Source organism: Triticum dicoccoides, chromosome 7B (assembly GCF_002162155.2).
Source record: "Triticum dicoccoides isolate Atlit2015 ecotype Zavitan chromosome 7B, WEW_v2.0, whole genome shotgun sequence".
Taxonomy (NCBI): Eukaryota; Viridiplantae; Streptophyta; class Magnoliopsida; order Poales; family Poaceae; genus Triticum; species Triticum dicoccoides.
In genome coordinates, this window is record NC_041393.1 from 70,417,848 (window position 1) to 70,445,274 (window position 27,427).

At 42.5% G+C, this 27,427-nt stretch overlaps 1 protein-coding gene across 1 annotated transcript; it reads right to left on the bottom strand.

Annotated features, from left to right (window-relative positions):
- Positions 1–17,095: 17,095 nt before the first annotated feature.
- LOC119338633 (glutamate receptor 2.7-like) lies at positions 17,096–21,743 on the bottom strand. Its single transcript, XM_037610926.1, has 5 exons — positions 21,497–21,743; positions 19,013–19,527; positions 18,599–18,911; positions 18,086–18,489; positions 17,096–17,617 (listed from the first exon to the last, which is right to left on the bottom strand). Exons 1-5 carry the CDS (start codon positions 21,741–21,743, stop codon positions 17,096–17,098), a joined length of 2,001 nt encoding a protein of 666 aa, XP_037466823.1.
- Between the last annotated feature and the right edge of the window lie 5,684 nt (positions 21,744–27,427).

Genomic DNA, 27,427 nt, shown 5'->3' on the forward strand with positions numbered 1-27,427 from the left:
TCGGTATCTTCATACCTAGTTCAATCTCGTTACCGACAAGTCTCTTTAGTCGTTCCGTAATACATCATCCTGCAACTAACTCATTAGTCACTTTGCTTGCAAGGCTTCGTATGATGTGTATTACCGAGAGGGCCCAGAGATACCTCTCCGATACTTGAAGTGACAAATCCTAATCTCAATCTATGCCAACTCAACAAACACCTTCGAAGATATCTATAGAGCATCTTTATAATCACCCAGTTATGTTGTGAGTTTGATAGCACACAAGGCATTCCTCCGGTATCCGGGAGTTGCATAATCTCATAGTCAAAGGAATATGTATTTGACATGAAGAAAGCAATAGAAATAAAACTAAACGATCAATATGCTAAGCTAACGAATGGGTCTTCTCCATCACATCATTCTCCTAATGATGTGATCCCGTTATCAAATGACAACTCAATGTACATGGTTAGGAAACCTCAACCATATTTGATCAACGAGCTAGTCAAGTAGAGGCTCACTAGGGACATAGTGTTTGTCTATGTATTCACACATGTATTTAGGTTTCCGATCAATACAATTCTAGAATGAATAATAAATATTTATCATGAATAAGGAAATATAAAATAACAACTTTATTATTGCCTCTAGGGCATATTTCTAGAGGTCTCGGAAATTCTACGTGGGCTAGGCCCATTATTTCTAACAACCCCATTAGATCTCAAATACCCATTTAGAGATTTGTCTTTTCTCACTATTTTTTAATATACTAGTGTTTCAGTAGAGATTGTTAAGTTGAACTTCTGTCTATAGTTTTAAGTTACATCCATCCGCAACTTGACAATGGACTATGCCTTGAATTGCCTATTTTGTGTGAACAGGTTTCACTCAAAGTCATGACAATTACCTGGACGCCAGTAGGCTACCCCGCGGTTTCGAGCATATACGTCGTACTCCCTGGACTCTTCGTGAGCTTATTAGAGATCACCCAAGTCCAATAGACTATGACGTTTACAGTCGGGGCTCATATATACGCGTTCTTTCAAGTCTGCTCTGTACGACAGCACTTTGCTAATCATAGCCAATAGAAACACATTAAGGCATGTCGCCAACCTGCCTTACATCTCTAAGAGTTTTGCATCTTCACATAGAGACGGTCACATATCACTCTTCTCGGTTAACCAATAGCTTGTTCTTTTGAAGGTCTAATTCACCGGATCTCCTATCACAAAGATTGGGTTACTACTATGGTGTAACATTTATGGGTCTCAGACATATCTCACTCGATGCATTATCTATCACATTTCTTGATAGTTCCTTTGAAAAGGGATCTGCCAGATTTTTGTCTGTTTGGATATACACAACTGTTATTACTCAAGAGTTTCTCAACATCCAGACATATTTCAAATGTCTCTTCACATGTGTTGATAAATTCGCATTATTCTTAGAATTGTTCACTTTTAGCGACAACCGTCTGGTTGTTACAATTCATAAGAATAGTCGGTACATGTTTTTCAATAGGTACCTCACTCACACTACTACAAAGAGGGTCTCGTCGGGACAGCGCACATGTGTCATCATCATTCACTCCTCCCCTAGAAGTGTCGCCGCCGTCCCTAAACCCTGAGAAAATGATACCTGAGCAAAACAGACAATTGTCACTAAATTTGAAGTTTGTCTTCTCAGCTTCCCCGTTATCAACCGCGTCTCTCGGGTACTGAGCTCATTTCCTTACACCTCAATCATTTTGAACGGAGATAGGTTAATTAAGTTGTCCACTAGTTTATTTGTTGTGGATAACTCTATGAGCAACCAAACAATAGATAATCACTCAAACTAATTCCAATTGTTGACGTATATTTCTCGGCCATTGATATGTCTCTGACGTATATATAATCTTTCATATGTTCATACTATATTTGTTGGAAATATGAGCAATTTACCCTATAATTTTATTAATGGAAATACTAGATAAAGCATGACTAAAATAGCATAGATAAAGCAAGTCATGCGATCTGATAGAGAGTAGGTAAATAACATATGCAAATATGAACTAGAACCAAACATATCTAGAGCAGAGAGTAGAACAAGGAACTATGACATGACCTCTAACAGGAAAAGCGAGAACACATACGGGACAGCCACAGCAATAGTAGCACTGGACTAGGGGACGATGTCCTCGGTAGCCATGTCGTCGAGGAGGTTGTCGACGTCGGGGAAGAAGTCGGCGGCGGCGAAGTAGTCGTCGGAGTCCGGGACGTCCTTGACGAAGAAGTCAGTAGTCGCGCTGAGCGCTCCCCAAAAACCTAATCACCCTTCTCCCGTACAGGACTCAAAGAGGTGCGGTTTCGGAGGCCTACTGTCCCGACCTGCAGTGCACACCGCAAGCCGGGATGAGGAAGATCATAGCAGCATGTAGTGCTTAGGAACCGGTGTCGAGAGGAACATGATCTTCTAGTGCATCTCTCTGAGAGGAGCGACCTCCCTATTATAGGCGCAAGAGAAGGAGGTGAGAGGGCAGCGAAGGAAGGTGAAACAAAGAGACAGAGATGAAGCAAACAGCTAGCAGCCAAAGGGCTGCAGCATTCGCATTCAAACTCCACTTATCGCAAAAATCTTTTCAGCTTCCGTGCGACCTTTTGTATAGCCGTAGTGTGTGGAAAAAGTTTAGACATCGGCTCGGCTCATTCCCGCAACCTGCGGCGCGTTGTGACGAGGCGAGGCGTGGCATGGCGAGGCGGGCGGTGGAGGAGGAGCACGCGTGGATGTCCCTCTTGTTCTCATGCTCATACAAGTGGGGAAAGAACCTCCCTTATAAGGAGGTCCAACTCCCACTAAACTAGCAATATGGGACTAAACTTTAGTAGTATCCCTTGCCTTGCACGAATGGGCTAAGTGGGCCTCTAGGATTTATTAGGAATTTTTGAAATAGTTATTGGGCTGTCTCAAATAGACTAAATTCCAGCAATCCCCCACCATATCCCAGAGGCACACAAGAATTGCCTTTGGTTCCAAAACATTCTGTTATATACCAGTACTGTAGTGGAGACTGTTAAGTTGAACTTCCACCTAGAACTCTGTGCTACACTAGTAAGCAACTTGAACAGTGGACTGGGCCTTGAACTGCAAGTTTTCTGCGAATCTAGCTTCACATAAAGCCTTGACCCGATACGTGGCTACCGTGGGTCTTCTCCGTGGGTGGAGCTTATGTGTCATACTCCGAGACCTTTCATGAGTTTACTAGAGAGAACCCTACTCTCATAGATTGCGACATTTAACAATCAGACTCATATAGGTGCTTTTTCAAAAGATGTTTTGCGGGACAACATCTCTGCTTCAATGAGCCATTTAGAACACATTAAGATATACATCAACCTGCCATGCAGATTTAGAAGAGTATTGCATCTTCATGGATTGGTATTGTTAACAGTAAGGATACTCTCCTCTCAGTTGACCAACAGCTTGTCTTCCACATCTAATTCACGGGATCTCTGATCACATAGACTAGGTTACCACTGTGAACAACTCATGTTGTGGGTCTCATACCCATCTCCCTCGATGCATTATCTATGACATTAGGTGATAGGCCCTTAGTAAAAGGATCTGCCAGATTTTTAGATCTTTGGATATAATCCAATGCAATAACTCCGGAGTTTCTCATTTTTCTAACAGACTTTAACCTTCTCTGAATGTGTCTTGATGACTTCATGTTATCATTTGAGCTGCTCACTTTCGTGATCACAGTTTGATTGTCGCGGTTCATAAGGATACCTGGTACAGGTTTCTCAACAACTGGCAAGTCATTCAAGAGCCGATGAAGCCAATCTGCTTCAATCGTAGCTGTATCTAGTGTTGTGAGTTCTGCTTTCATTGTTGACCTTTTTAAGATGGTCTTCTTGCAAGACTTCCAAGAAACAGTGCCACCTCCATGAGTGAATACATATCCGCTTGGCGCCTTTATTTCATCAGCATCTGAGATCCAGTTTGAGTCACTATACCCTTCAAGCACCTTTGAGTGCCCAGTGTAGTGAATTCTATAATTCGTAGTGCCTTTTAAATAACATAAAACTCTCTCTAGAGCTTTCCAATGCACATCTCCTAGTTTTGAGACAAACAGGCTCAGTTTGCTAATAGCAAAAGAGATGTTAGGTCTTGTAGCACTGGTTAAATACATAAGCGAGCGAATAATCTGAGAATATTTCAACTGGTCTCTAGCAATTCTTCGATTCTTTTGAAGCAACATAGTGGCATCATATGGTGTTGGAGAGGGTTCGCAGTCACTATAACCAAAGAGACTCAAGATCTTTTCCACATAGTGAGATTGAAGCAATGTAATCCCACCATCATCGTCTCTCAACAACTTGATGTTCGGAATGACATCGGCCACTCCTAAATCCTTCATCTCAAAGCAATGAGATAAGAAATCCTTGACCTCCTTAATAACCTTCAGATTTGTTCCGAAAATCAATATGTCATCAACATATAAGCAAAGGATAACTCCCTCGCCCCCACCATGGCGGTAGTACACACATTTACCAGCTTCGTTTACAACAAAGCATGCGACTATTAAAGTTCTTTCAAACTTCTCATGCCACTGCTTGGGTGCTTGCTTAAGTCCACACAAAGACTTCAGCAACTTGCACAATTTTCCTTCCTGGCCATCTACTACAAACCCATCTGGTTGTTCCATATAAATTTCCTCTTCCAGCTCCCCATTTAGGAAAGAAGTCTTAACATCCATTTGATGAACGAGAAGACCATGTGAGACAGCTAGTGAAAGTAGTACTCGAATAGTGGTTAGTCGCGCCACATGTGAGTAAGTATCAAAGAAGTCTTCACCTTCCTTTTGAGTATAACCCTTAGCCACGAGCCGAGCCTTGTACTTCTCAATAGTACCATCAGGCCCAAGCTTCTTCTTGAAAACCCATTTGCATCCTATAGGTTTGCACCCATAAGGACGATCAGTTATCTCCCAAGTTTCGTTTGCCAAGATGGAATCCATCTCACTACGGACCGCTTCCTTCCAGTAGTCAGCATCCTCAGATGCATAGGCCTTTGAAATAGAACTGGGAGTGTCATCTATGAGATACACAAGAAAATCATCACCAAAAGACTTTGCAGTCCTCTGTCTCTTGCTCCTAGTAGGAACTTCATTGTTCTCCTCCACAGGATTTTCAAAGTGTTCCATCGAAATGGCGGGTTCAGTAATTGTAACTGGTTCTTGAGTCGATGAACTAGGCATCTCCTGATTAGATGAGGTAGCCATATCCTTCATGGGAAAGATATCTTCAAAGAAAGTCGCATCATTTGACTCCATGATCGTACCAACATGCATGTCAGGTACCTCAGATTTTACAACCAAAAATCTATAACCAATGCTATGAAAAGCATATCCCAAGAAAACACAATCCATAGTCTTTGGTCCAAGCTTTCGCTTCTTTCAAATTGGCACATTGACTTTCGCCAAACAACCCCATGTTCGTAGATAAGAGAGCTTTAACCTTTTCTTCTCCCATTCCTCGAATAGAGTAATCTCTTTGTTCTTTGTGGGAACTCGGTTTAGGACATGACATGCAGTCAATATCACCTCCCCCCACCATGCCTTGGAGAGACCCGGTGTGTCTAACATGGCGTTAACCAAATCAGATAGAGTACGGTTCTTTCTTTCGGCCACCCCATTTGACTGAGGCGAATAGAGAGGCATCCTCTCATGGATTATACCATGTTCCTCACAAAAGGAATCAAATTCATTTGAGAAATACTCTCCACCACGATCGGACCTAAGCCTCTTGATCTTTCGATCAAGTTGGTTTTCCGCTTCAGCTTTATAGATCTTGAAATAATTCAAAGCCTCATCCTTAGATTTTAGAAGATACACATGACAGTATCTCGTGGAGTCATCAATTAACGTCATAAAATACTTCTTTCCACCTTTTGCAAAACACCATTCATTTCACATAGATCTGAATGTATGAGCTCTAGTGGTGCAAGATTTCTCGTTTTCGCAATCACATGAGACTTATGAGGTTGCTTAGCTTGCACACACACTTCACACTTAGATCCCTTGACAGTGGTGAAACTAGGGGTTAAGTTTAACTTCGCTAGTCACGACATGCAACCAAAGTTAACATGACAGAGACGTGAGTGCCACACATTTGATTCACTATTGTTGCAAACATGATTAACAACTTTATTGCAAATGTCTGATAAGGATAAACGAAACAGGCCTCCTAACTCATAGCCTTTACCAACAAAGGTTCCATACTTGGATATTACAAATTTATTCGACTCAAATACAAGCTTGTAACCATCTCTACACAGAAGAGATCCGCTAACAAGATTTTTATTGACGGAGGGGACATAATGCACGTTCTTCAGTCGCACGATCTTCCCCGAAGTAAACTTCAGATCCACCGTGCCAACACCACGAACAGAAGCACTTGAACTGTTGCCCATCAGCATGGTGGAAGTCCCTGCGGTCTGATAAGACGAAAACATGGAAATATCATCGCATACATGCACATTAGCACTCGTGTCAATTAACCAATCAGGAGAATGGCATACCGAAAGAATAGTGGGAAATATACCATACCCAGCATCCTTCATGTCAGTGTCTCCAATGACAACATTAGCGGTCGTGCCGCCTTTCCCAGGATGACGCTTGTCATAGCGATTAGGGAAACTAGGAGCCCAATGATCAGGATCTCCACACATATGACAAACACCTTTCTTCTTGTCATTCTTCTTCTTGAAGTTCGTGTGCTGTACAGCCTTGTTCTTCCCATCAAACTTTGCTTAATCATCAAACTTGCCCTTGTTCTTGAACTTATGGGGCTGGAAGTTTTTCTTCTGTACCAGATTGACACTAGGACCTCCCTCAATACCTCGAGCACGGTTATCCTTTGCTCTCGCCTTTTCTTCGACATCAAGAGTACCAATGAGATCCGGAACGAAAAACTCCTGCCTCTTATGCTTCAGTAAGGTAGCAAAGTTCCTCCACGTGGGAGGAAGCTTAGTGATGATACCTCCGGCAATAAACTTGTCCGGTAGGATACAATTGAAGTGCTCAAGTTCTCTAGCAAATGACTGTATCTCATGAGCTTGCTCAACCACGGAGCGCTCTTCGGTCATCATGTAATCATAGAATTGCTCCATGATATACAGCTCAGTGCCAACATCCAAGACCCCAAACTTGGCCTCGAGTGCGTCCCACATATCTTTTCCATTATCAATTGACGCATAAGCATCAACTATGTTCTCACCAAGAACACTTAAAAGAGCAGCCTTAAACAGAGTATCCATTTTCTGAAAAGCTTGTGCCTGTTGAGCATCATACTCTCCTTCAGGTTTGCCAAGAGTGGCGTCATAGCAGCTCATGGTTTGAAACCACGGAACGGCTCTCACGCGCCACCTCTTATAGTGAATACCCTCAAACATAGGAGGAAGCAGCAAAACCACTCGGGGTAAATTGCCTATAATAAGGTTGTTGGATTGTTGGAAATATGAGCAATGTACCATATAATTTTATTAATGGAAATACTAGATAAAGCATGACTAAAATAGCAGAGATAAAGCAAGTCATGCGATCTGACAGAGAGTACGTAAATAACATCTGCAAATATGAACTAGAACCGAACATATCTAGAGTAGAGAGTAGAATAAGGAACTGTGACATGACCTCTAACTGGAAAAGCAAGAACACGTACAGGATAGCCGCAGCAACAGTAGCACTGGACTTGGGGTCGGTGTCCTCGGTAGCCATGTCGTCGAGGAGGTTGTCGACGCCGGGGAAGAAGTCATCGTCGGGGAAGTAGTCGTCGGAGTCCGGGACGTCCGTGACGAAGAAGTCAGTAGTCACGCTGAGCGCTCCCCAAAAACTTTATCACCCTTCTCCCGTACAGGACTCAAAGAGGTGCGGTTTCGGAGGCCTACTGTCCTGACCTGCGGTGCACGCCGCAAGACGGGATGAGGAAGTTCATAGCAGCAGCGTAGTGCTCAGGAACTGGTGGCGAGAGGAAGAGGATCTTCTGGTGCATCTCTCTGAGAGGAGCGACCTCCCTTTTATAGGCGCAAGAGAAGGAGGTGAGAGGGCAGCGACGAAAGGTGAAACGAAAAGACGGAGATGAAGCGAACAGCCAGCAGCCAAAGGGCTGCACCGTTCGCATTCGAACTCCACTTATCGCAAAAATCTTTTCAGCTTTCGTGTGACCTTTCGTATACCTGTGATGCGTGACAAAAATTTAGACATCGGTTCGGCTCATTCCCGCAATCTGCGGCACGTCGTAACAAGGCAAGGCGTGGCGTGGCGAGGCGGGCGGCGTATGAGATTCAGTTCTCCCCTAGAATTGAGGAACCTGAGCTTGCACGCATTTGGAAGATTAAGACTGAAGGCATGGTGAGATTTTACATGTGTCTACTCCTGCAGAATAGGAACAGGACAGCCGACCGGTTGCGCATGAGAGCAATGATGTTTGCTGGTTGTGCGATCAAGAGGAAGAGAGCGCTGCCCATGTGACTCTACTAAGCCAAGGAGGTTTGGCACGAGTTTCAGAAGTTCAAATGCGAGGTTGTGCGCCCTGTTGTGTCTTCGACATTTTCAGTTATATTAAATCTCTGGTTTAGAGAGTTAACTTTCTTTTGTAGATCTTTCTCTAATTCTTTAATTGCTCTTTTTTTCTTTAATAAATTTGGGAATGGTGGTGTAGGGTGACATCGAGCCACAGCTCGCCCACCAATGCCGAGGAGGTCAGTACAACGGCATATGTTGCCTGGAATCTGTGGAAAGAGCAAAACGGGAGGGCCAAGGAGTAAGAAGTGTTGTTTTTATACTCATGACAGCACAATCAAACACCTCTTTTTCAAATGCAAATGTGCATGTTCTACGTGGTCAGACATTCAAATAGTGTCAAATTTGTATCCGCCCACAAGTGTTGCCAATATTTTTGGTCATTGGTTGGACAGTATTTCAAATAGCTTCAAAACACTAATAAAGGTGTGAGCATATGCCATAAGTTGGCCGTTTTGGCTATGTGGAAGCGATTTGGTATTTAATGACAAAAAAGGTTACTTTCCGGTGTACGCACTTGCCAGGTACGTGGTCTATGCTACAACGACCAAAACACCAACCGCTGTTAAGGCGGTCTGTACGTGATTGGAGCATGTGGCTACAGAGGGTTTTTCCCAACATGGATGACAACATAACCTATGGATTGATCCATCACCACCTTCAGCATAGACAGAGTGTCGGTTTATAGGAGTTTATTATTGCCGATTTGTCAGTTTATATTTCATGGATTTTTGTCAGACTTTCGGGTTTGACTGTGTACATCTTAGTTATGTCAAGACCGGGTGTTACTCATAATTCTTTTTGTCCGCTTGATGCAACATTTTAAGATAATAAAATCGCCCTTTTATCAAAAAAAGAGGGAGATGACATCAATAGCTTTGGCGGGGCTGATTAGAGATGATATCAAGCTGGTGAATGATGCTATAAACGGTACTGCTAGAATGGATGTATAGGATGAGATGTGGCTGAGCGATAGAGGCTTCTCTAGGTGCTGGGTGTGGTCTGTTGTTTTTGCTTTTCTGATTAGTGTGCTGTAAAAGAAATTCCCCCTCTATAATGAAAAGGCAGAGCATCTGCTGTTTCAGTCAAGACCTTGTAGCTAACACTATTATATGAGTAATTAATAAAGAGAATGGAGTAAGTGTTATTTCACATTTTCATTTGTGCCAGCAAAGGCACTGGCGCAATGTAAGAACAGATGGGAAGTCCGGTAGAGATATCTGCACCAGGAACCAGGGCACGACGCAGCTGGGAGACGTGGAGGCTAGGTTGCAGTTGGAGACGATAGCGACGAAAAGCCATGAAGCTTGTAGATTTGATTCATTGAGAGGAGGGCTACCTTCGAAGTTGTACGGATTGCAAGAGCCCATCGATGAAGTCCATACCATCATATCCCAGAGTCCTTAGGAACCGGATGAGGGGCGAGATTTACGAACTACTCATAATTCACAATGGGAAAGGGCGGGGAAGAGGAAGAGGACAACAAAGTTCAGAAGCAACTCATACTGAGGATGGATGTGTGCATCCGCTTGCAGAGGCCGGAAGATCAATAAGTACTGGGTAAAATATATCACTAGTTCATAAGAGTTGCTTATGGCTGTTTTTGTTTGGGATTCAGTTTCAACAGATTCAGTTGTGGGCATGTTGTGCTGGCAAAACTGTTGTGCTAAGGAAACAGCTGTAGTGAAGGTTAGCTGTTTGGCAACGCAGCTGTGGAAATGACTGTGAGCTGGTGAAAAGCCTGAAATGCCCTTAGAGCACTGAGATCAGTGTAACTTGTTGATTCAATGTTAATAGATTGTTTTAAATGGTATTTTGACTGACAGGAAATGATTTGTTCTATGGTAATGCATAAAATATATCATAATAATGATTTTCTCACTTTCTTGCTTATATATACATAGAATAATAGTGAGAAAAAGAATTATGTTATCACATCGCTAGTCCATGCGAGTCACAATTGCCCATACAATACAAAAGATAGTCCATATACCAAAACCTCTATATCTGGGGATGTTTTCGCCCTGAGGTTTACCCATTTGGCTGAAAATGGCCCTCTGGTAATCAGATACATGGCACGTGCAATATTTTGGGTTCTCACCGTGTACATTTACATGGTGGACATAGATCGCTGACCAAAATGCACTTTACGATCCGTATAAATACAATGTAACGACGGACGCGCCGTGCCACCGTGCGGGCTATGCTAATAACTAATAATCCATACAAAAGAGAGCTAAAGAATTAACTAATCCGTACAAAAGAGAGCTAAAGAATTAGACGGTGCAAAAGAGAGCTAATGCATGTCAATCATATTGAGGAAGACCACGTTTAAATTCAGTTGCCCACGAACACATATTCAGAAAGACCACGACCACGACCACATATACAGCATGCATGGCATTACGGTATCAACAGCAGCAGCACCATATAGCATCGATAACAAGCAGCAGCATACAACATTGATTACATCATTACAGTATACATTCACACATCAGCGACTCCAAGCGGACGCATCACCAGCACTTAGCAACGCCGGGGCGCGACGTACATTTCGTCGAGGAACGGGCCTCGATGGGATCGACACATCATGGCAGTCTTCCTGTAAATTGCGAGAATAGGCAAGGTTGGCGTTGGGAAAATCACGAATCCCTACCAGCTTTTTTTTTGAGGGGGGAAACCAAGTTTATTCAGTAAAATCCACACGAAGTGGGATACATCTCTGGTCATGAGGAGCGCCAAACTAGACGTGGCGTCCTGGACCTCTCGAGAGGGAGAACTTGGCTAAACTATGTGCTTCATAATTCACAACACGACTCTCATATGAAAAAATACATTGAAAGAAGGAAGCTCTAAGATTTACTTCGGCGATGATCGCTCCATACGTCCCGTGTGACCTCCTGTTGATATCTGAAACTACTTGTTGACAATCTGACGCGATGACAAAATTCTGAATGCCCATGTCTTCCGCGAGGGATAAAGCCTCCCGGCATGCTATAGCTTCAAGTGTAGCCGGGTCTTCCACTCCTTCGATCACTAGCGCTGAACTGCCCATATAGTTTCCATCCGCATCTCTGCAAACAGCTGCTGCCGATCCTCCTCTTCTTGCCATAACCACATGAATCTTGCAATATCCCGGTGGTGGTTTCTTCGGCCTTCTCTGCACGAGTGCCACGGACTGTGGTGCATTACACCGCTCTGGTTCCTTGACCTTTATGGTATCTAGTTCTGCCATGAAACGACCAATGAACCCGAAGGTAGATTGGGGACTCTGAAAAATAGATTCATGGATAGCTTTGCGACGAGCATGCCAAATACACCACAATGTGACTGCTGCGAGGATGAACTGATCGTGTGATAGCACCTGCATCAGTGTAAACAGCCACTCCCTTGCGCTTGGTTCCGTGCTCTCTATCATTTTATGTGTGATATCCTCATCCATGAGTGCCCAAACACTCCTTGATGATGAGCACTCTAGCAATGAGTGGCGCCACGAATCCCGGTTACCACAAAGCCCGCATTGGTCGGAGTCAGCCATGTTCCTCTTTGCTCTGACATCGTTTGTTGGAATGGAGTGCTTCGAGAGTCTCCATAAGAACATTCTAATTTTCCCGGGCACCTCCGTCCTCCATAGTTTTTTCCAGGCTCCCTCCTCAGCTATGGAATTAGATGGTCCCGCCGACCCTTCTAGCCAAGCTTCCCTTCTTATTTTGGTTGCAACGAGCATTCTGTAAGGTGACCTGACGGTAAAAACTCCATGCTTCTCGTAGTACCAAGCCCAAAAGTCACTTATATTTCTTGTGCACAGAGGGATTGCTAGAACAACTTGTGCATCTATTGGCATAAGATGTTGTTGCACCAGTTGTTTGTTCCATGATGCCGTTGTGCCACTGATTAGCTCAGAAACCCTGGTGGGTGGGTTTTGAGTTATGCTTCCCAGGGGTCGGAACATCCCCTCATGGGGTAGCCAGTTCTGATCCCAAATGTGTGTTGTTTCTCCGTTGCCAATCCGTTTGATCAATCCCTGACGCAGTGTATCTCTTCCCTCCATGATAACCCTCCACACTTGGCTTGGGTGACTCCCAAGTTCAGCAGTCAGAATATCCGAATTAGGGTAATATATACTCTTCAAAATACGTGCACTCAGGGTTTCTGGGTTCTGTAGCAGCCTCCATGCCTGTTTTGCCAACATAGCTAGGTTAAATAGCTCAAAGTCTTTGAAGCCCAAGCCTCCCATGCTCTTGGGCTGCGTCATAGTTTTCCTGGAGACCCAATGAGGCTTCCGTTTTCCTTCCTTATTGCCCCACCAGAATTTCCTAATAAGCATGTTCAGATGTTCGCATAGCCCTCTCGGGAGCTTGAAGCAAGACATAGAAAAAACCAGTACTCCCTGTGCCACAGATTTTACCAACACTTCCTTCCCTGCGGAGGAGATAGTACGTTCAATCCAGCCCTGAACCTTACTCCACAGGCGGTCTTTTAAGTACTTAAAAGCATCGTTTTTTGAGCTCCCTACATCAGAAGGCATCCCCAGGTATTTCTCATTTAGTGTCTCATTAGGAACATGGAGTATCTCTTTGATCTCTTGTCTCACAGAGTCCGGAACCCCCTTGCTGAAATATATAGACGATTTTGAATGGTTTATCCTTTGTCCCGTTGCCTGGCAATAGGTCTCCAAAACATGGTACACCTCATTAGCTCCCACACTATTGGCCTTGATAAACAGCAGGCTGTCATCAGCAAATAAAAGGTGGCTAACAGGTGGTGCCGTAGGAGCAACCTGCAAACCACTCAAGTTGGATGACTCACTTTTTGATTTTAAGAGGCACGAAAGGCCCTCTGCTGCCAGCAAGAACAAGTATGGAGATATCGGGTCCCCTTGTCTGATCCCTCTCGAAGGTTTGAAATATTGTAGTTTCTTTCCATTGAACAAAACAGAGAAACTGACTGTGGTAACCAGGCCCATAACAATATCAACCCACCTGTTACTGAAACCAGCTTAAGCATTATAGCTCTAAGATATGGCCATTCCACCCTGTCATAGGCTTTCATCATATCAAGCTTGAGGGCGCAGGACTGATTTTTCTTAGCTTTGTTTCTCTTCATAAAATGCAAGCACTCATATGCAGTTATAATGTTATCTGTGATCAGCCTCCCTGGAACAAAGGCTGACTTGTTCCTCTGATATAATCTCAGGCGGCACTTCTTTCAGTCTATTTGCTATCACCTTTGAAGCAATTTTATACAAAACATTGCACAAGCTAATTGGGCAGAATTGAGATAGGAGCGTTGGGTTTTTTACCTTTGGGATAAGAACCAAAACAGTATCATTGATGCTTTCCGCTGATTCTGTACCTTCTACAATCCTTAGTACAGCCTTTGTAACATCATCCCCACACAGGTCCCAGTGGTGCTGAAAAAAGTGCGCCGAAAATCCATCGGGACCAGGCGCCTTGGTGGGGTACATCTGAAAGAGAGCTTTTTTAACTTCATCTTTGCTATACGGCGCATTCAGCGACTCGTTCATTTCTGCAGTTACTTTTGTTGGTACTGTATCAAGAACCTGGTCCATGTTGTGCACTCCCTCAGAGGTGTACAAGTCTCGGTAAAAACTATTGGTGAGATCTTCCATCTCGCTCACGTTAACTGTCATCTGCCCATCCGCCCTCTGTAGTTCTTTGATCTGATTCTTCCTTCTTCTGCGACTTGCTCGGAGGTGAAAGAAATAAGTATTCTTATCACCGTGCATTAGCCATTCAAGACGGGCACGCTGACGCCATAATATTTCCTCCCTATGATATAACTCTGTGAGCCTCTCAATTAACTTTAACTCAACATGTGTCGGACCAAATCTGTTTGGGGATTCTAGCATCTCCAGTAGCTCTTGTTTCAGTCGCTGAATGTCGCGTCGCACGTTGCCAAAGTTCGTCCTTTCCCAGTGTGACAAATCTGAAGACAGCGACCGCAGTTTGTCGTTGAGGGAGCCGACAGAATCTCCTGCGCTATTGGACCATGCACGCTGGATGGCAGGCTTCAGCGTGGGATCTCGCTCCCATGCAACCTCGTACTTAAATGCCTTTGGGGCCCGCCTGCATGCATCGCCATGCATGAGGTTCACGTAAATGGGAACGTGGTCGCTGGTCGCTGCCGTTTTGTGTTCTACCTGCGCCGAAGGGAAGGCAATACTCCAGGCCGGGTTCGATACTCCCCTGTCTAGGCGCACTCGTGTATACGTGCCGCCAGTCACCTTTTTTTCAAAGGTCCAAACTGTGCCCGTATAGCCTATGTCCGTAAGACCACATGTATCAAGGGCATCCCTAAACGCATCCATCTGCGCTTGGCTCCTGTTGCCCACACCATCATGCTCATGCGCATATAAAACTTCATTGAAATCTCCGATGGCGAGCCATGGTATGTCACTAGCCCCCACAATTCCTCTGAGCATGTCCCACGTTTTGTACCGCTCGTTAACTTGTGCTTCTCCGTAAACAAAGGTGACCCTTATTTTCATGTCAACCAGCTCATCAATTTCAACATCTATATGATACCGAGAATAACCAACAATCTCGAGCTTTATTTCTTCGTTCCAAAAAATACCTAATCCACCACTTCTGCCAGAACTACTAACAGCAAAACTTTTATTATAGCCTAATGAACCAACCAAACTCTCGACTCTAGAACCCTCTATTTGGGTTTCCAAGATACACAGTACAGAGGGGGCAAACTGCTTCGTTAATTCACGAAGCTCTCGAACTGTCGCGGGTTTGCCAGCTTCGCGGCAGTTCCAACAGAGGAAACTCATTGCGCTAGGCGCGACCCCACTAGGGAGCCCGCCAAACGCGCATCAGGTATTTTGTTTGCAGCTGTGTTCTTTCCGTTGTTCTTCTCACTTGTCGACGTGCTTGGTTTGTTCCTTTTCTGCTCCTGCTTTGAGGAAGGGCTGGGTGGGTGATCACTTGGGCCCGGCAGTAGCAGAAGATTGCTTGCACCGGGTGCTGACACCGAGGGAACAATCCCGGCTCCTCTCTTTCTGTTTCTGTCAGCCTCAATCATGGATACATCTCTGTCCTCTTGCTCACTGTCACCTTCATTCAGATCTTCATGGGTAGTATGCTCTGCTGGACCGCGTGCACGACCACGTCCCCTCCCCGATCTGCCTGTCCCACGACCTCCTCGAGATCCATGGCCCTCAGCTGAACTGCGACCTTCTCCTGGCCCATTACCCGGTCCTTTGAACCAACCAGCTTTTAGGTCTTTGAAAACAAGAGCTTTCGGGGGGTGTACACCATCGCCACACTCCTTATAGAGGTGACCCATGTACCCACAAACAGCACACCAATCTGGTAGGCGCTCGTATTTCACCCTGAAGATCACCCTCTGGACAGCCTCTTTCTTCTTGACAACCAAAGAAACTGCATTCTTGAGTGGTATCGTAACATCAATCCTCAGTTGGACCCGTGCAAAATTACCTTCGAAGTCATGGGACTTTGGCTCTGCAAAGATGAACTCCCCCACCGTGGCCGAAAGAGCCTTGATCTTGGAGAAAAACCCATCCGGAAGATCATGTATCTGCATCCAGATGTCGATCTTGTTCAGCTCAATTGTTGATGGCTTAGTGAATCCATCCTACGGGGCAATGACCACGGCCTTCCCTTTGAATTGCCACGGGCCTTCCTCCATGACGCGCTCCCAGTCACCGAGGCAGCCAAACTGCATTGTGTACAGGTTATCTTCGAGGGGGCGGATCTTTACCTCCTTCGCCAAATCCCATGCGACCCTCATGTTTCTGAAAAACCAGTATTGGCTATAGGGTTTTCCGGTGTGAACCCTAGCAATTGCCATCCACCGCGTCGTCTCCACCGGTAGCTCTTCATCCTCGATCACAACGTCTTGAAGATCGTCCTCTTTCAATCCTAACTCCTCCATCATGGCCTCCAGATCGGAGACCGCCTGTCCCGATCCCGATGCGACATCCTCCATGTTCTCTTGCCGAGAATTCTGATCCGCGGGCGGTAACAAACCCTAACACGAGCCCCGACTCCCTGCCGCCGGCGGGGAGAAGAGGCCCAGGGGATGGCCGGTCTCTACGGGGGAAGCTGATCGCCGCCGCCCTAGAGGAGAAAAACCCTAACGAATCCCTACCAGCTTCGCTGGGAAAGTACGCATCTGGTCGCTTTGGGCTATAACACGTAAAACAGGCCGAAGCTGTTTTGGGCTGTCTCCACGAAGCTGCCCATGTTTAGTCGTTTGTTCCGGTTTCAGCTTTTTTCCACGAGAAACTGGCTCCTGAAGCTGAAACAAACACAGCCTATATCCCTCATGCCAAAACCGCAAAAATATATCAACCGAGTGAGCGACCCACTCCGCGAAACAATAGTACTGTATTAGTTTACAAAAGTAGCTGATTGTGGCAAAACCTTACACTCTGCTAAACACTACTATTATTATTCATTACAAATTCAAGGCAACATGACAGGGTACTCAAAAATAAGGATCACAAGTTCACAATACACCTTGAGGATACTGCACTTCCCTATCAACTTCATGTCAGACAGTTCTCATCTCAATCTGGATGGATTCTGCAGCCGCAGAGCCGCTGTGCATGCCATTCTGCTGCATTGGACAAGCCTCTTGGCCACCAGCATTCTCAAAGCGCCAATGGGACTCGCTGTTCGCGGTTTCACAGAGGGGTTGATCCGAGGCAGCAGAATCGTGGCCTATGTTGCCATTCTCCAATTGAAGAGAATCTTGGCCGACGTTGTCACCACCACCACCATTGAAACTTTCCACATCAGCTACTCTCCCACTGGTACGGCTGGCATGAACCAGCCTCCCAATGCTTACCAGCAGCATGAGAGTCGAAATAACTCCGGTGATGACGAACGCACCAGCGACGCTTGGCAAACTGATTTGCGTGGAATCAGGGTCGGAGCTGCCATCACCCACCGATGACGACTGTGGATCTGCGCCTAACCATTTTCGTTGAATCCTCAATCCCTCGTCGCCTCCAGTTATGTTCAAGATGGCAGTAGAAAGATCATGCACGAGCGGCGAACCTAGACAGAATGCCTGAAGATAAAAGGTAAGCATGGTTGTAGGTAAACCCGTAACTTTGAATATAATTTAGTGGAATGGAGATGTACAAAGTCAAAAAACAATCATGATTGCACTACATTTTAATACAAAATGGCAGGCATGATCAAGGTAAAGAAGCATGATACAAATGAACAAATTGTTGTGCTGCCAGTGTATTATTTTCTTTTCTCTGAAGAAAAGCAAAACATGTTTTGTGGGTAATCATATGCTTAGCAGTTAGCACTACAATATGTAAGTATGTTTGTCAGAATTTTTGGTGCAGTACATCCAAACTATTAATGGATATAGGTAGATGTACGCCCATGCTTAGAAAGTCCATACTTAAAGTGAAGATAAAAAACATGACGGCACTAACTAACTTCTGTCCCTAGCTAGGATGCAACATACTAGCACTTAAAGGACAAATGCTGAATATACTTAGCTTTAGATTGAGAAGCTTACAAAACCAAATCCAGGAGTCATGTACATGAGATTAACCATCCTAAAGTCTTCCTTATTCCGAGGATCAGAGAGGAATGATGTCAAGAAGGGAAGCTCATCAACGATAGCTGATACCGATCCATTTCTCAAAGCATCAGCATAGTCCTCTTTCTTTATGTAGCTCTGTAGCCTATCTTTGTCGAAATAATAATTTTTTATCAAGATGGACCGCAGAAATGACCCCTCTTGGTGTCCAACAGAGCCATTCCTGAGCTGGAGCTGGTTCAGATCTGTCACTGAAGGCCGGCGGCTCTTTGCGGTTAGTATGGCTGACAAGCTTGCTGTGTAACTCTGCACTACAATCAGAACCACAAAGCACCATACCACCACAACAATTTTTGACAAGGGGCTTCTAATAGTCTGAGCTGCGCATGGAATAACCAAGAAATTTAGTACATGACTACTGTAGTAAACTAATTGAATCTCTTATCAGACATCAAATATTACCCAGAAGTTTAAGTACGAAGTGCTAACCATGTGAAAATGTCAAAGTAGAGAAAGCGAAGTAAGAAGCGGTGCTGAACTGTCTCAAATTTGATCCCTGGTACTCTTGATTTCTGGAGCGCTCAATCATCCACACAACAAAGCCAGTATAGAAGAAGAAGCCCACAGTTGTAAACCAAAGTGCCGAACTCAGTGGCTTCACAAATTTCCACTCAACTGTTTCTGGCTCGTCCTCAGCGAGCACAAGCATAAACACTCCAGATTGTGTGTATGGCATTGTAAAATCTGTGTCAGCAGCTCGATCAGGAGTTATGCTAACATCACCAACTGCTGCATCATACACCTGTTATCAACCAGAAAATAGGGGTCAAAATGGATCTAGTAGCAAAAAACTAAATGTTACAAGTCAAACCATGCAAGTATGTATGAGAAAAGCGCACTAACCCCTGAAGACACGTTGCCTACTAGCGCATCGTAGGAACCATGGAAGACATAAAACTCATAGCGTGGTGGACGACGTAGCTGCTTCATAGCGGCTTCGAAGATATCAATGCTGTAGCCAGTGACCTTTTGGTAACTGGTATTCGGATCGGCAACATGCACAAAATCTTCAAAACCTTCTTTCTGCGGCACCGCAATCCTGAGCAACGTCTTATTATGGCTTCTGCAGTTCATCCTTGCTTTTCCTGTCTGTAATTTCCTGTCATTTCGTCTACCAGTTTTTGGAGTAAGAAATGTTATAGTGTCATTGTCAAGTGTAAAGCCGATCTTGCTGTGACCCCTGGAAGCTGTTGCAGGATCTTCTAGCCAGAAGGTGCAGGATGTTGGGGAAATGCCGGAGAAAGAGAGAACCGGAATGCGGTGGCGGCGGCCCAGGTAGGAGAGGAAATCTATTTCTGTCGATGTTTGAGGAACCCAAATGATGGCCTGCACTCGGGCATTATTGATAAGATCATCGGCTGCAAAGATCACAGGCACTACAAATTAGCTTAAGAAATAGGTCAAACTTTTGGATTATGCGCAGAGGTTTCGCAGCAAATGCATCGAAGTAATGGGGGAAAATTAGGGGGGGCTGGTGCGTCGGCGGCGTGCTCCCTCTGCGACGGACGGGGGAGGCAAGCGGAGGACCTGACGGGAAGAGTCAGAGAGGCAAGAGAGGGGAAACCTTGTGAGCGAGGACCTTCGCAGGGCCGCCGGCGGCGCGGGATCGAAGCGTCGAACACCTTGAGGGCTTGAGGTCAACACAGTGATGGGCTTCGACCTTTCTTTGCGAACTTCACGGGCTTGGACCTTTTTTTGAAATAGATGGGCTTTCACTGGTCTTTCGAATGTTTTCTAGATGCTTGGTTTTTTTAAAATATTTTTGATTGCTTACCACATGGTTATTTTAGATGCTTGTTTCTCGAGTGTTGGGCGTGGACTTGTGTGAACAGTGGAAATGTAGTCTGCTTACTTACCACACCTTTTGAGCTTTTCTGTTCTTTCAAAAGCATCTATCAAATTTAAAGAATTACTGTGAGAATCAATGTGCTTTTTTTTGCGGGTGAGAATCAATGTGTTGTTGGATGGTTGGGAGGAAAATGTGTCACTTGTCCACTTCAAAAAAATAATCCATGCATTGCACCAGGGGCATAAATATTCTAGTGAGTTAATATGATTGCGTAAAAAATGGACTTTAGATGTGGATTAAATCACCACTTATGAGATTACCGTAGAAAACATGGTCTTATTTAGGGCTCATTTTGTTTGTGGGAAATATTAGCGGTCAAAATTTTGTTATGAAGATTGTGACAATGTCCCAAGGGTCACTTTTGTATGTGTAGTTCCTAAGCCTCAATGCCCAAAGGGTCAAAATTGTTAGAAAGGTAATTTATGATAGAAATGCCCCTGGTGACATCATTTTTTTGTGTGGCACTGGTAACAACATTGATTAGAGAGGTAATTATTGACAATTAATTAATGGTCTTACCAATTCGGAGGGAGGGGGTTTAGTAAATACACAGAATAATCCAGAATTTACCTAAAGCAAATACACCTATAGCGGCAAATACACCTATAGTTTATGCAATTCAAAATCACAAATAACTAAATTCTTATGAAAATATCTCTCGTGGTACAAATTACATGAAGACAAAGCATAAGTAGTATAAACAGAGGTTATTGATCAAAATGTTGTCTTAGCAAAATGAAATATTTGTCCAAAATTTGCTTTCCGCACACGAGCTCGTATGCACTCGCATAAACAGTAAATTCGGAATAAAATGGTAAAAATATTCAAAATGTTCTAAAATTCTTAGGCATCGAAGAGGCTTACGTCTGTGGTGTCATGTACAAACAGAACAGAAATCGGTGATCTAACAAAGGCTTTTTGGAGCACCTTGTTGTTTGGCGCAGGGCACCATAGAAGTCTTTTAGGCCTGTTTGTTTGGGTTTGTGCTCAGCTTTTGAAGTTTTTCTAGTTTGTCTTAAAAGCAAAAAATAATTCCTAAATAGTGACTTTTGGCTTCAGCTTTTGGATTATGAATTAATATTGTTATTTTTTTATAGAAAAGAGGGGATACCCGTCGGCCTCCGCATCGAGTGATCCCACAGCCTTTTATCAATATTGTTATATGATGATATAAGCAAAAAAAACTAAAGCTCTTTAGCATTATTTTTTTTGCGGGAGTTGGCTCTTTAGCCAAAGTGAAAAAGCTGCGAAGCTGAAGCATAATAAGCCCGAACAAAAAGGGCCTTAGTCACGAAACTTTGTGTGCAGCTGGACGATATGGCATCCGATGTCTGTATTTCGTAGATTTCTTTTATTCTTCTTGCTAGTTATTTATAGTTTATATTGTTCACGCGGATGCATATGGGTTGGCGATAAAAACGCCGCCATAACGTTCGAAGAGAGGGAAATAAGTTGAAAAAAAAGAAGTGGGGGAGTACCAGCTTGCGCCGCCTTGACGGCCTGTCCGCCCGAGTCCCTCACGCATAGCTCCACCCGCTGGCTGCAGCCCGGACGTTTCAGGTAGAAGTCATCCAGGGCCACGGAGATGCAGGCGAGGCTCTTCCTCCCCACGTCGCTAGTCAGGTCCAGCACCACGCCGAGCCGCGCCGGTACCGCCGTGGCTAACGACCCGGCGGTGCACCAAAGCGCGAGCAGAGAGAGGCAGCGCCTCGCCGAACACGCCATGGCACGAGACTGAACTCTGCACCTGTGTACTGTACTTACTTGCTGTGTCTGTGTGCTTTACATATATACGGAGCAGGAGCAGTGCAGCACCGGCATTTATATACAGGAATCGAGCTTAAGCTACGTAGGTGAGTGAGCTACTGAGCTTGTGACGGGCGATGGGTGAATTTCGTGGAGCATCCTCGGTCGATCGCCGGTCAGCCGCCTCGCTGCCTAGCTCGCGAACGCAGTGACGTTTCGGCCGGCCGGTGGTACCTGGTACAGTGTTTCTCTGCCGGGGGAAGCAATAGATTTTGTAGCTTTGTTTGATCAGTTCACGGTGAGCTCAGTCCTGAGGTTATCCGCTCAAGTTCTTTAGGTCATGAAAATGGTATGTGCAGTTAAGCGAGGGAATCAGCAGTGGCTTCGAACATTCTCATACGGAGACGTTCGTTCTACTAGTTTATACACGAACCAAGTCAATGGTGTACGTGCATGCACTCAGGTCGTACTGCATATATTAGTACAGTACAGTCGTTTTACGTGCACTCGTACTTCCACAGCGGGGAGGTACGTGTACCTATGCTAGCTTGCTATGTAGTATGCGACTGCGGTTTCTGCGTAGCTTCTGATAGCGTTATGAACTAGCCGGTTCTCGCGACAGAGTTGACTGTTGAATTGTCAAATAATCAGTAGCACATTTGACACATTAGATATAATTGGTTGATGTGGTGCGTGCGCGCGCGCGCGTGTCAGTGTGTGTGTGCGCGCGCGTGTGTGTGAGAGGGAGAGTTTCTTCTGTTTTTCTGCTCCTCACTGTGGATACTAGAGATGGCTGGCTTCGGGAAAATATCTGGTACTCTCATCCTTGGGTACTCCCGGTGCTCCAAGTTCAAAAATAAATCTTAAATGTTAAAAAAATTCCAAAAAAATAATGTGAATGTTCGCAGGGAATGTGACTACAACCCTTGGAAATTTCATGTCCAAACTCGAAATGTACAATGAGAAACAAAAAAGTGAAATCCAAATGTGAATAGTGTCAATGTTAATTTTGCCTTTTTACACTATTCATGCCAGATTTTACACTTTTTTTCTTAATATGCATTTCGAGTTTGGACCTGAAATTTTTAGGGGATGTAGTTAAATTCCTTGCGAACATTCACATTTTTTCCAGGATTTTTTAAAACATTTATGAATATATATTTTTAACTTGGAGCACCGGGAGTACCCAAGGATGGGAGTACCTGATACTTTCCTAGCTGGCTACGGCGTAGGGGAGTACTGAAATAGTTTCTCTACCGGCAAGGGTATGCAACGTTGACGTTGGAACCTTGTTTTGAGATGTGTGACAATTGTGCATGTACTCCCTTCGTCTCATAATATATGATGTTATTATAATCAATATAGAGACTATAAATTAACAAATTCATTGGTGTGCAATTCGAAGAGTGGAGATCTGAATACAACCATTGCATGTCAGGTATGTATCAGCTTTTATAGGTATGAGAGATTGAAGGAAAGGACGGATGCATGCATTCTCTCTCTCATGCAAAAGGCTTGTATTTATTTCAATGTGACATTTGGAAAGGTTCATTTTTGAAACTTATATATTTGAATCCAAAGCGATAAGATCTTTAAAACAAGACCGATCTTGGAAGCATTTTGAATAGTTTGAATTTTAATGTTTCAATCATATTTCAATTTTGGTGTATCTCACACACTACAAGAATCAATTTCACATTTTTTAAGTTAAGAAATTTCAAAAAGCATATTACACTCCTTTCCAAACACTAATTTCAGCCCACTCAATGAAATACTTTCACTCGTTAGAAAAATAGAGATTTCACTCATTTTCAAAAAATAATTATACTAATATTTTTAAAAACCAGTCATTTCAAAGAACCGATTCCACTCATTTCAAAAAGCGACTTAACTTAGCTAAAAAATACATATTTCACTAATTTTGAAAAACTAATTTTACCAATATAATAAAAGGTATCTCACTCATTTGAATAATTGATTTTCACTCCTTCCCAAAAGTGACTTAACTCAGTTAAAAAAATCACTCATTTCAAAATTTGATTTCACTCAACTAAAAAAATATAATTCCCACATTTATAAAAAAAACTCGTTTCCAAAAACTAGTTTCACTCAACACAAGAATTTTTTTTTGCACATTTTACAGATTGATTGCTTCAGTCAAATTTGAAATCAATTTTATACACATTACAATGTTCTATATAAAAAACAATTTCACACGTCCAAATAACATGATTCATATATTTGAAATAATCAATTTAACACATGGTAACAATAAATTTCACATATTTGAAATAATTCACTTCACATATTTAAAAAAATCATACAACTAATTTTAGTTATTTCAAATTAAATTTTTTAAATGAGTGAAGTCAGTTTTTGAAATCATTAAAATCTATTTCTCGAAAGCTGCTTATTTCGGTGGACTGAAATATGACAAAAACAATGAAGTCTGAAATAGTTTGAAATGTATCAGATATTGATATTGTTCTAAAAATTTCATTGCGAAGAATTCAAATATGCAAAAACCATAAACAAAATTTCGGTTCGGAAGATATAACGCATCTATTTTTTTCATAAATATAATAAAATGATGGACTTTGTGTGGAATAGACCACGTGTAGCGTGCTGCTCTCCCATAGTCACTCTCTAAGTGGTGGTGGGGCTATAGACAAGACAACCTGAGTTAGACTTAATGAAAGAGGTTCAAACGGTTGTTGTGAGAGGACACAAGGAAAGGAAAAAATACGCACACATCTAATAGAAAATGGATGGCAGATGCCTCGCCGTTACATGCCCTTGCCACTAGAGAGGGATTTGCGTAGGGAGTACGTATAACTGGGACTTCTGCACATATCCCACCAAGGTAGAAATTGCAAATCTAACGGTTTTGATTCATGCCCATGACACATCCATCGTTTGTTGCCTCCATTTAGACTCATGATAATTATATACTCCCTCCGATGCATATAAATTATCCTTAATTTATTATAACTTTGTACTAAATCAACGAAAGTTAATATGGACTAGTGGGAGTAATATAATTTGAGAAAACATTTCTGTGCAAAACAGAAAGTTAGAGAGAGGAATACAAATGCGCTTACTAGGAGGGAAAGTGAGAGGGTAGAGAGGAAGACCATTGCATGCATTCTCCTCACCATAGAAAGGACGTGTATTTAATTTCGTTGTTATGTTCTAAATACCCACCGTTCTTTCAAACAACAATTTGAATTACTTCTACAGAGTCATTTCCATTATTTGAGAAGACCGATTTCAATTTTTTTTGGAAAACACTTATATAATTTAAATTATATCAAACGATCAATCTCAATTATTTCAAAAGACCGATTTCATTGATTTCAAAATTCCCATTTCAATAATTTCAAAATGACATTTAATTTTTAATAAGCTAATTGTGACTTTTCCGAAACACCATTTCAATTGCTTCAAACGACCGAGTTCAATTCAAATTACCAATTTCAATTATGTCAAAAGACCCATTTATATCAAAACACCAATTTCAAATTTAGCAACTGGTCCTTTTTAATTAATTTCAAAGACCCATTTCAATTATTATTTTCAAAGCACACATTTCTATTATTTCAAAAATATATTTTAGTTAGTTCAAAAAACAAATATCGAATAAGGAAATATGAAATTGAAATTAATGCTCACATTTTTAGAAAATATCTAAAAAAATATTTCACTACTTTTTGCAATTATTGACACACGTTTTATGAAACAATAAAACTATTTCGAAAGAGTATTCGACAATTTCACCATTTGAAAGTTATCTCAACCTTATCCATTTTTTCAACAAAAATGATGTCGTAATATTTCATTACTTAACCCATATATTTAGTTAATTTAGTAAGACTAAAATTGCAAAATTTAAACTTGTTTAACATATTCAAGGTTGGTGTGGTTTTAACGGCCGTGTCGCCAAAAAAATCAATTATATAAACAATTTCAAAAATCAAAGTTTAGTTTAAAGGATATGAATGGTTAAAGCTATCAAAAGAGAAGTAAAAACCACTAATTTATTGGGTGAGAGATGAGAGAGATTTGGATGTGCCCGTGTCATGCATGCATATGGAAGAGATAGAGAGGATGTGTCATGCATGGGTGGGTGGGGATGGGTGGGACCACTAGTTTTAACGTAAACATGAGGCTAAGTATCATATACCGTATCATGAATACGTTACTAGTGTATGATATTACTTTCAAAATGCATAGTATTATAACTTGCTATTATAGTGACATCATTTATTGCAATGCATTACACGTAATGATACATCATTTAATATGATATTGTGTCATATCATGATACTCAGTCATCTTTTTTCTCATTTGTGTGTCACCTCAGCGAAAAATATATAGTTGGCATGTATGATACTATTTATGATACTCACATTATGGCCAGCCTAAGATCAAAGAGTGGGGGCTGAGAGATACAAAGATACAATCATGAGGTGGGAGCATAAATGCACGAATCTTAGTGTAATTGTGTGGTGGACGTATCATCATTACATAACCTCACAGTTAGAAATGGCTTCGCAGCAAGGTAGTTTATGTTCAAAGTTATGGGCTCTAGGCCCATTTATTTTAGATTTCCAAAAGTGTCATAGGTCCATTAGTACATTGTAAGCTCATAGCTTCTGCTTAAAATGGGGTGCGTCTAGGTTTCCTCGTTGCGAGACCCATGTTGGCGTCGCCTCAAGCACTTCCCTAGATGGGGCGGCCAAGCTCTTACTCGCTCACTAGCTCTGCTAGCCGCTCGCTCACGGTTAGGTAGGTATGTTTCATTAGCCTAAAAAAGGTAGGTCTGTTTCCTTGTTGCTTTGATTTTAGTTTTTATTTTATTTTACATTTGTTTATATTTTGGTAACTTGTAAATATATACATTTCCACATCTATTCTACTTAATTTTTTTAAAGAAAATTCACCGTGCATTAAAAAGTTCATGTAATGCAAAACAATTGTGTAATCTGTAAAAAGATATTCATAGCATGAAAAAAAATTCTTCACCACATTAAAAAATATTCATCCATTTAAAAGTGTGTGTATGCCATTTCTAAAACAAGTTCATACAATATACAATTTATTCTCCTAGTTACTTAAGAGTGTTCAGTGTGTGTTTAAAAGAGTCCACGGTCCATTTCCAAATATTCAATTTCCATTTTACAAAAAAGTTCCACATGTATTTTGATAAAAGTGATCAACATATATTTAAAAAATGTTCAAAGTGTATCTAAAGAATGTTCAACTTTTATATGAAAGTTCAACATTCAAAAAAGGTGACAACATGTATTTTTTAAAATAAAAAGGAATAAAGTAATAGAAAAATGGAAAACCCAAAAGTACTACTAAAAATCGATATAGAAAAATACAAAAAGGAAAAAGGCGCGTGAAACCTTCCCAAAACTGGCCAAAACCGGGTGTAAGATTCCATGAACCACTATTGGAAGCTTCAGAAAACAGCTCGTATCACACTTATTAGGCCGGTCCACTTCGTCAATTATGTAGGCGAGACAAATGGATCTCTCGATGTCGGCAAGATACAAACTTTGCGGAAAAAACAAATTTCATACCGCTTCTCTACGTGCAACCGTTCTAATAATTGAATAAAAACGGTCCGCCTTGTAAACTACTCCCTGTCCCATAAT

Bases quoted from the DNA above. Each gene is read 5' to 3' on its own strand.
- LOC119338633 (XM_037610926.1), bottom strand. From the start codon at position 21,743: ATGGCGTGTTCGGCGAGGCGCTGCCTCTCTCTGCTCGCGCTTTGGTGC. The intron at 18,490-18,598 runs GTTAGCACTTCG...TTCCATGCGCAG, and splicing joins TACTTTGACATTTTCACATG to CTCAGACTATTAGAAGCCCC. The intron at 17,618-18,085 runs GTAAGCTTCTCA...TTTTATCTTCAG, and splicing joins TGACTCCTGGATTTGGTTTT to GCATTCTGTCTAGGTTCGCC.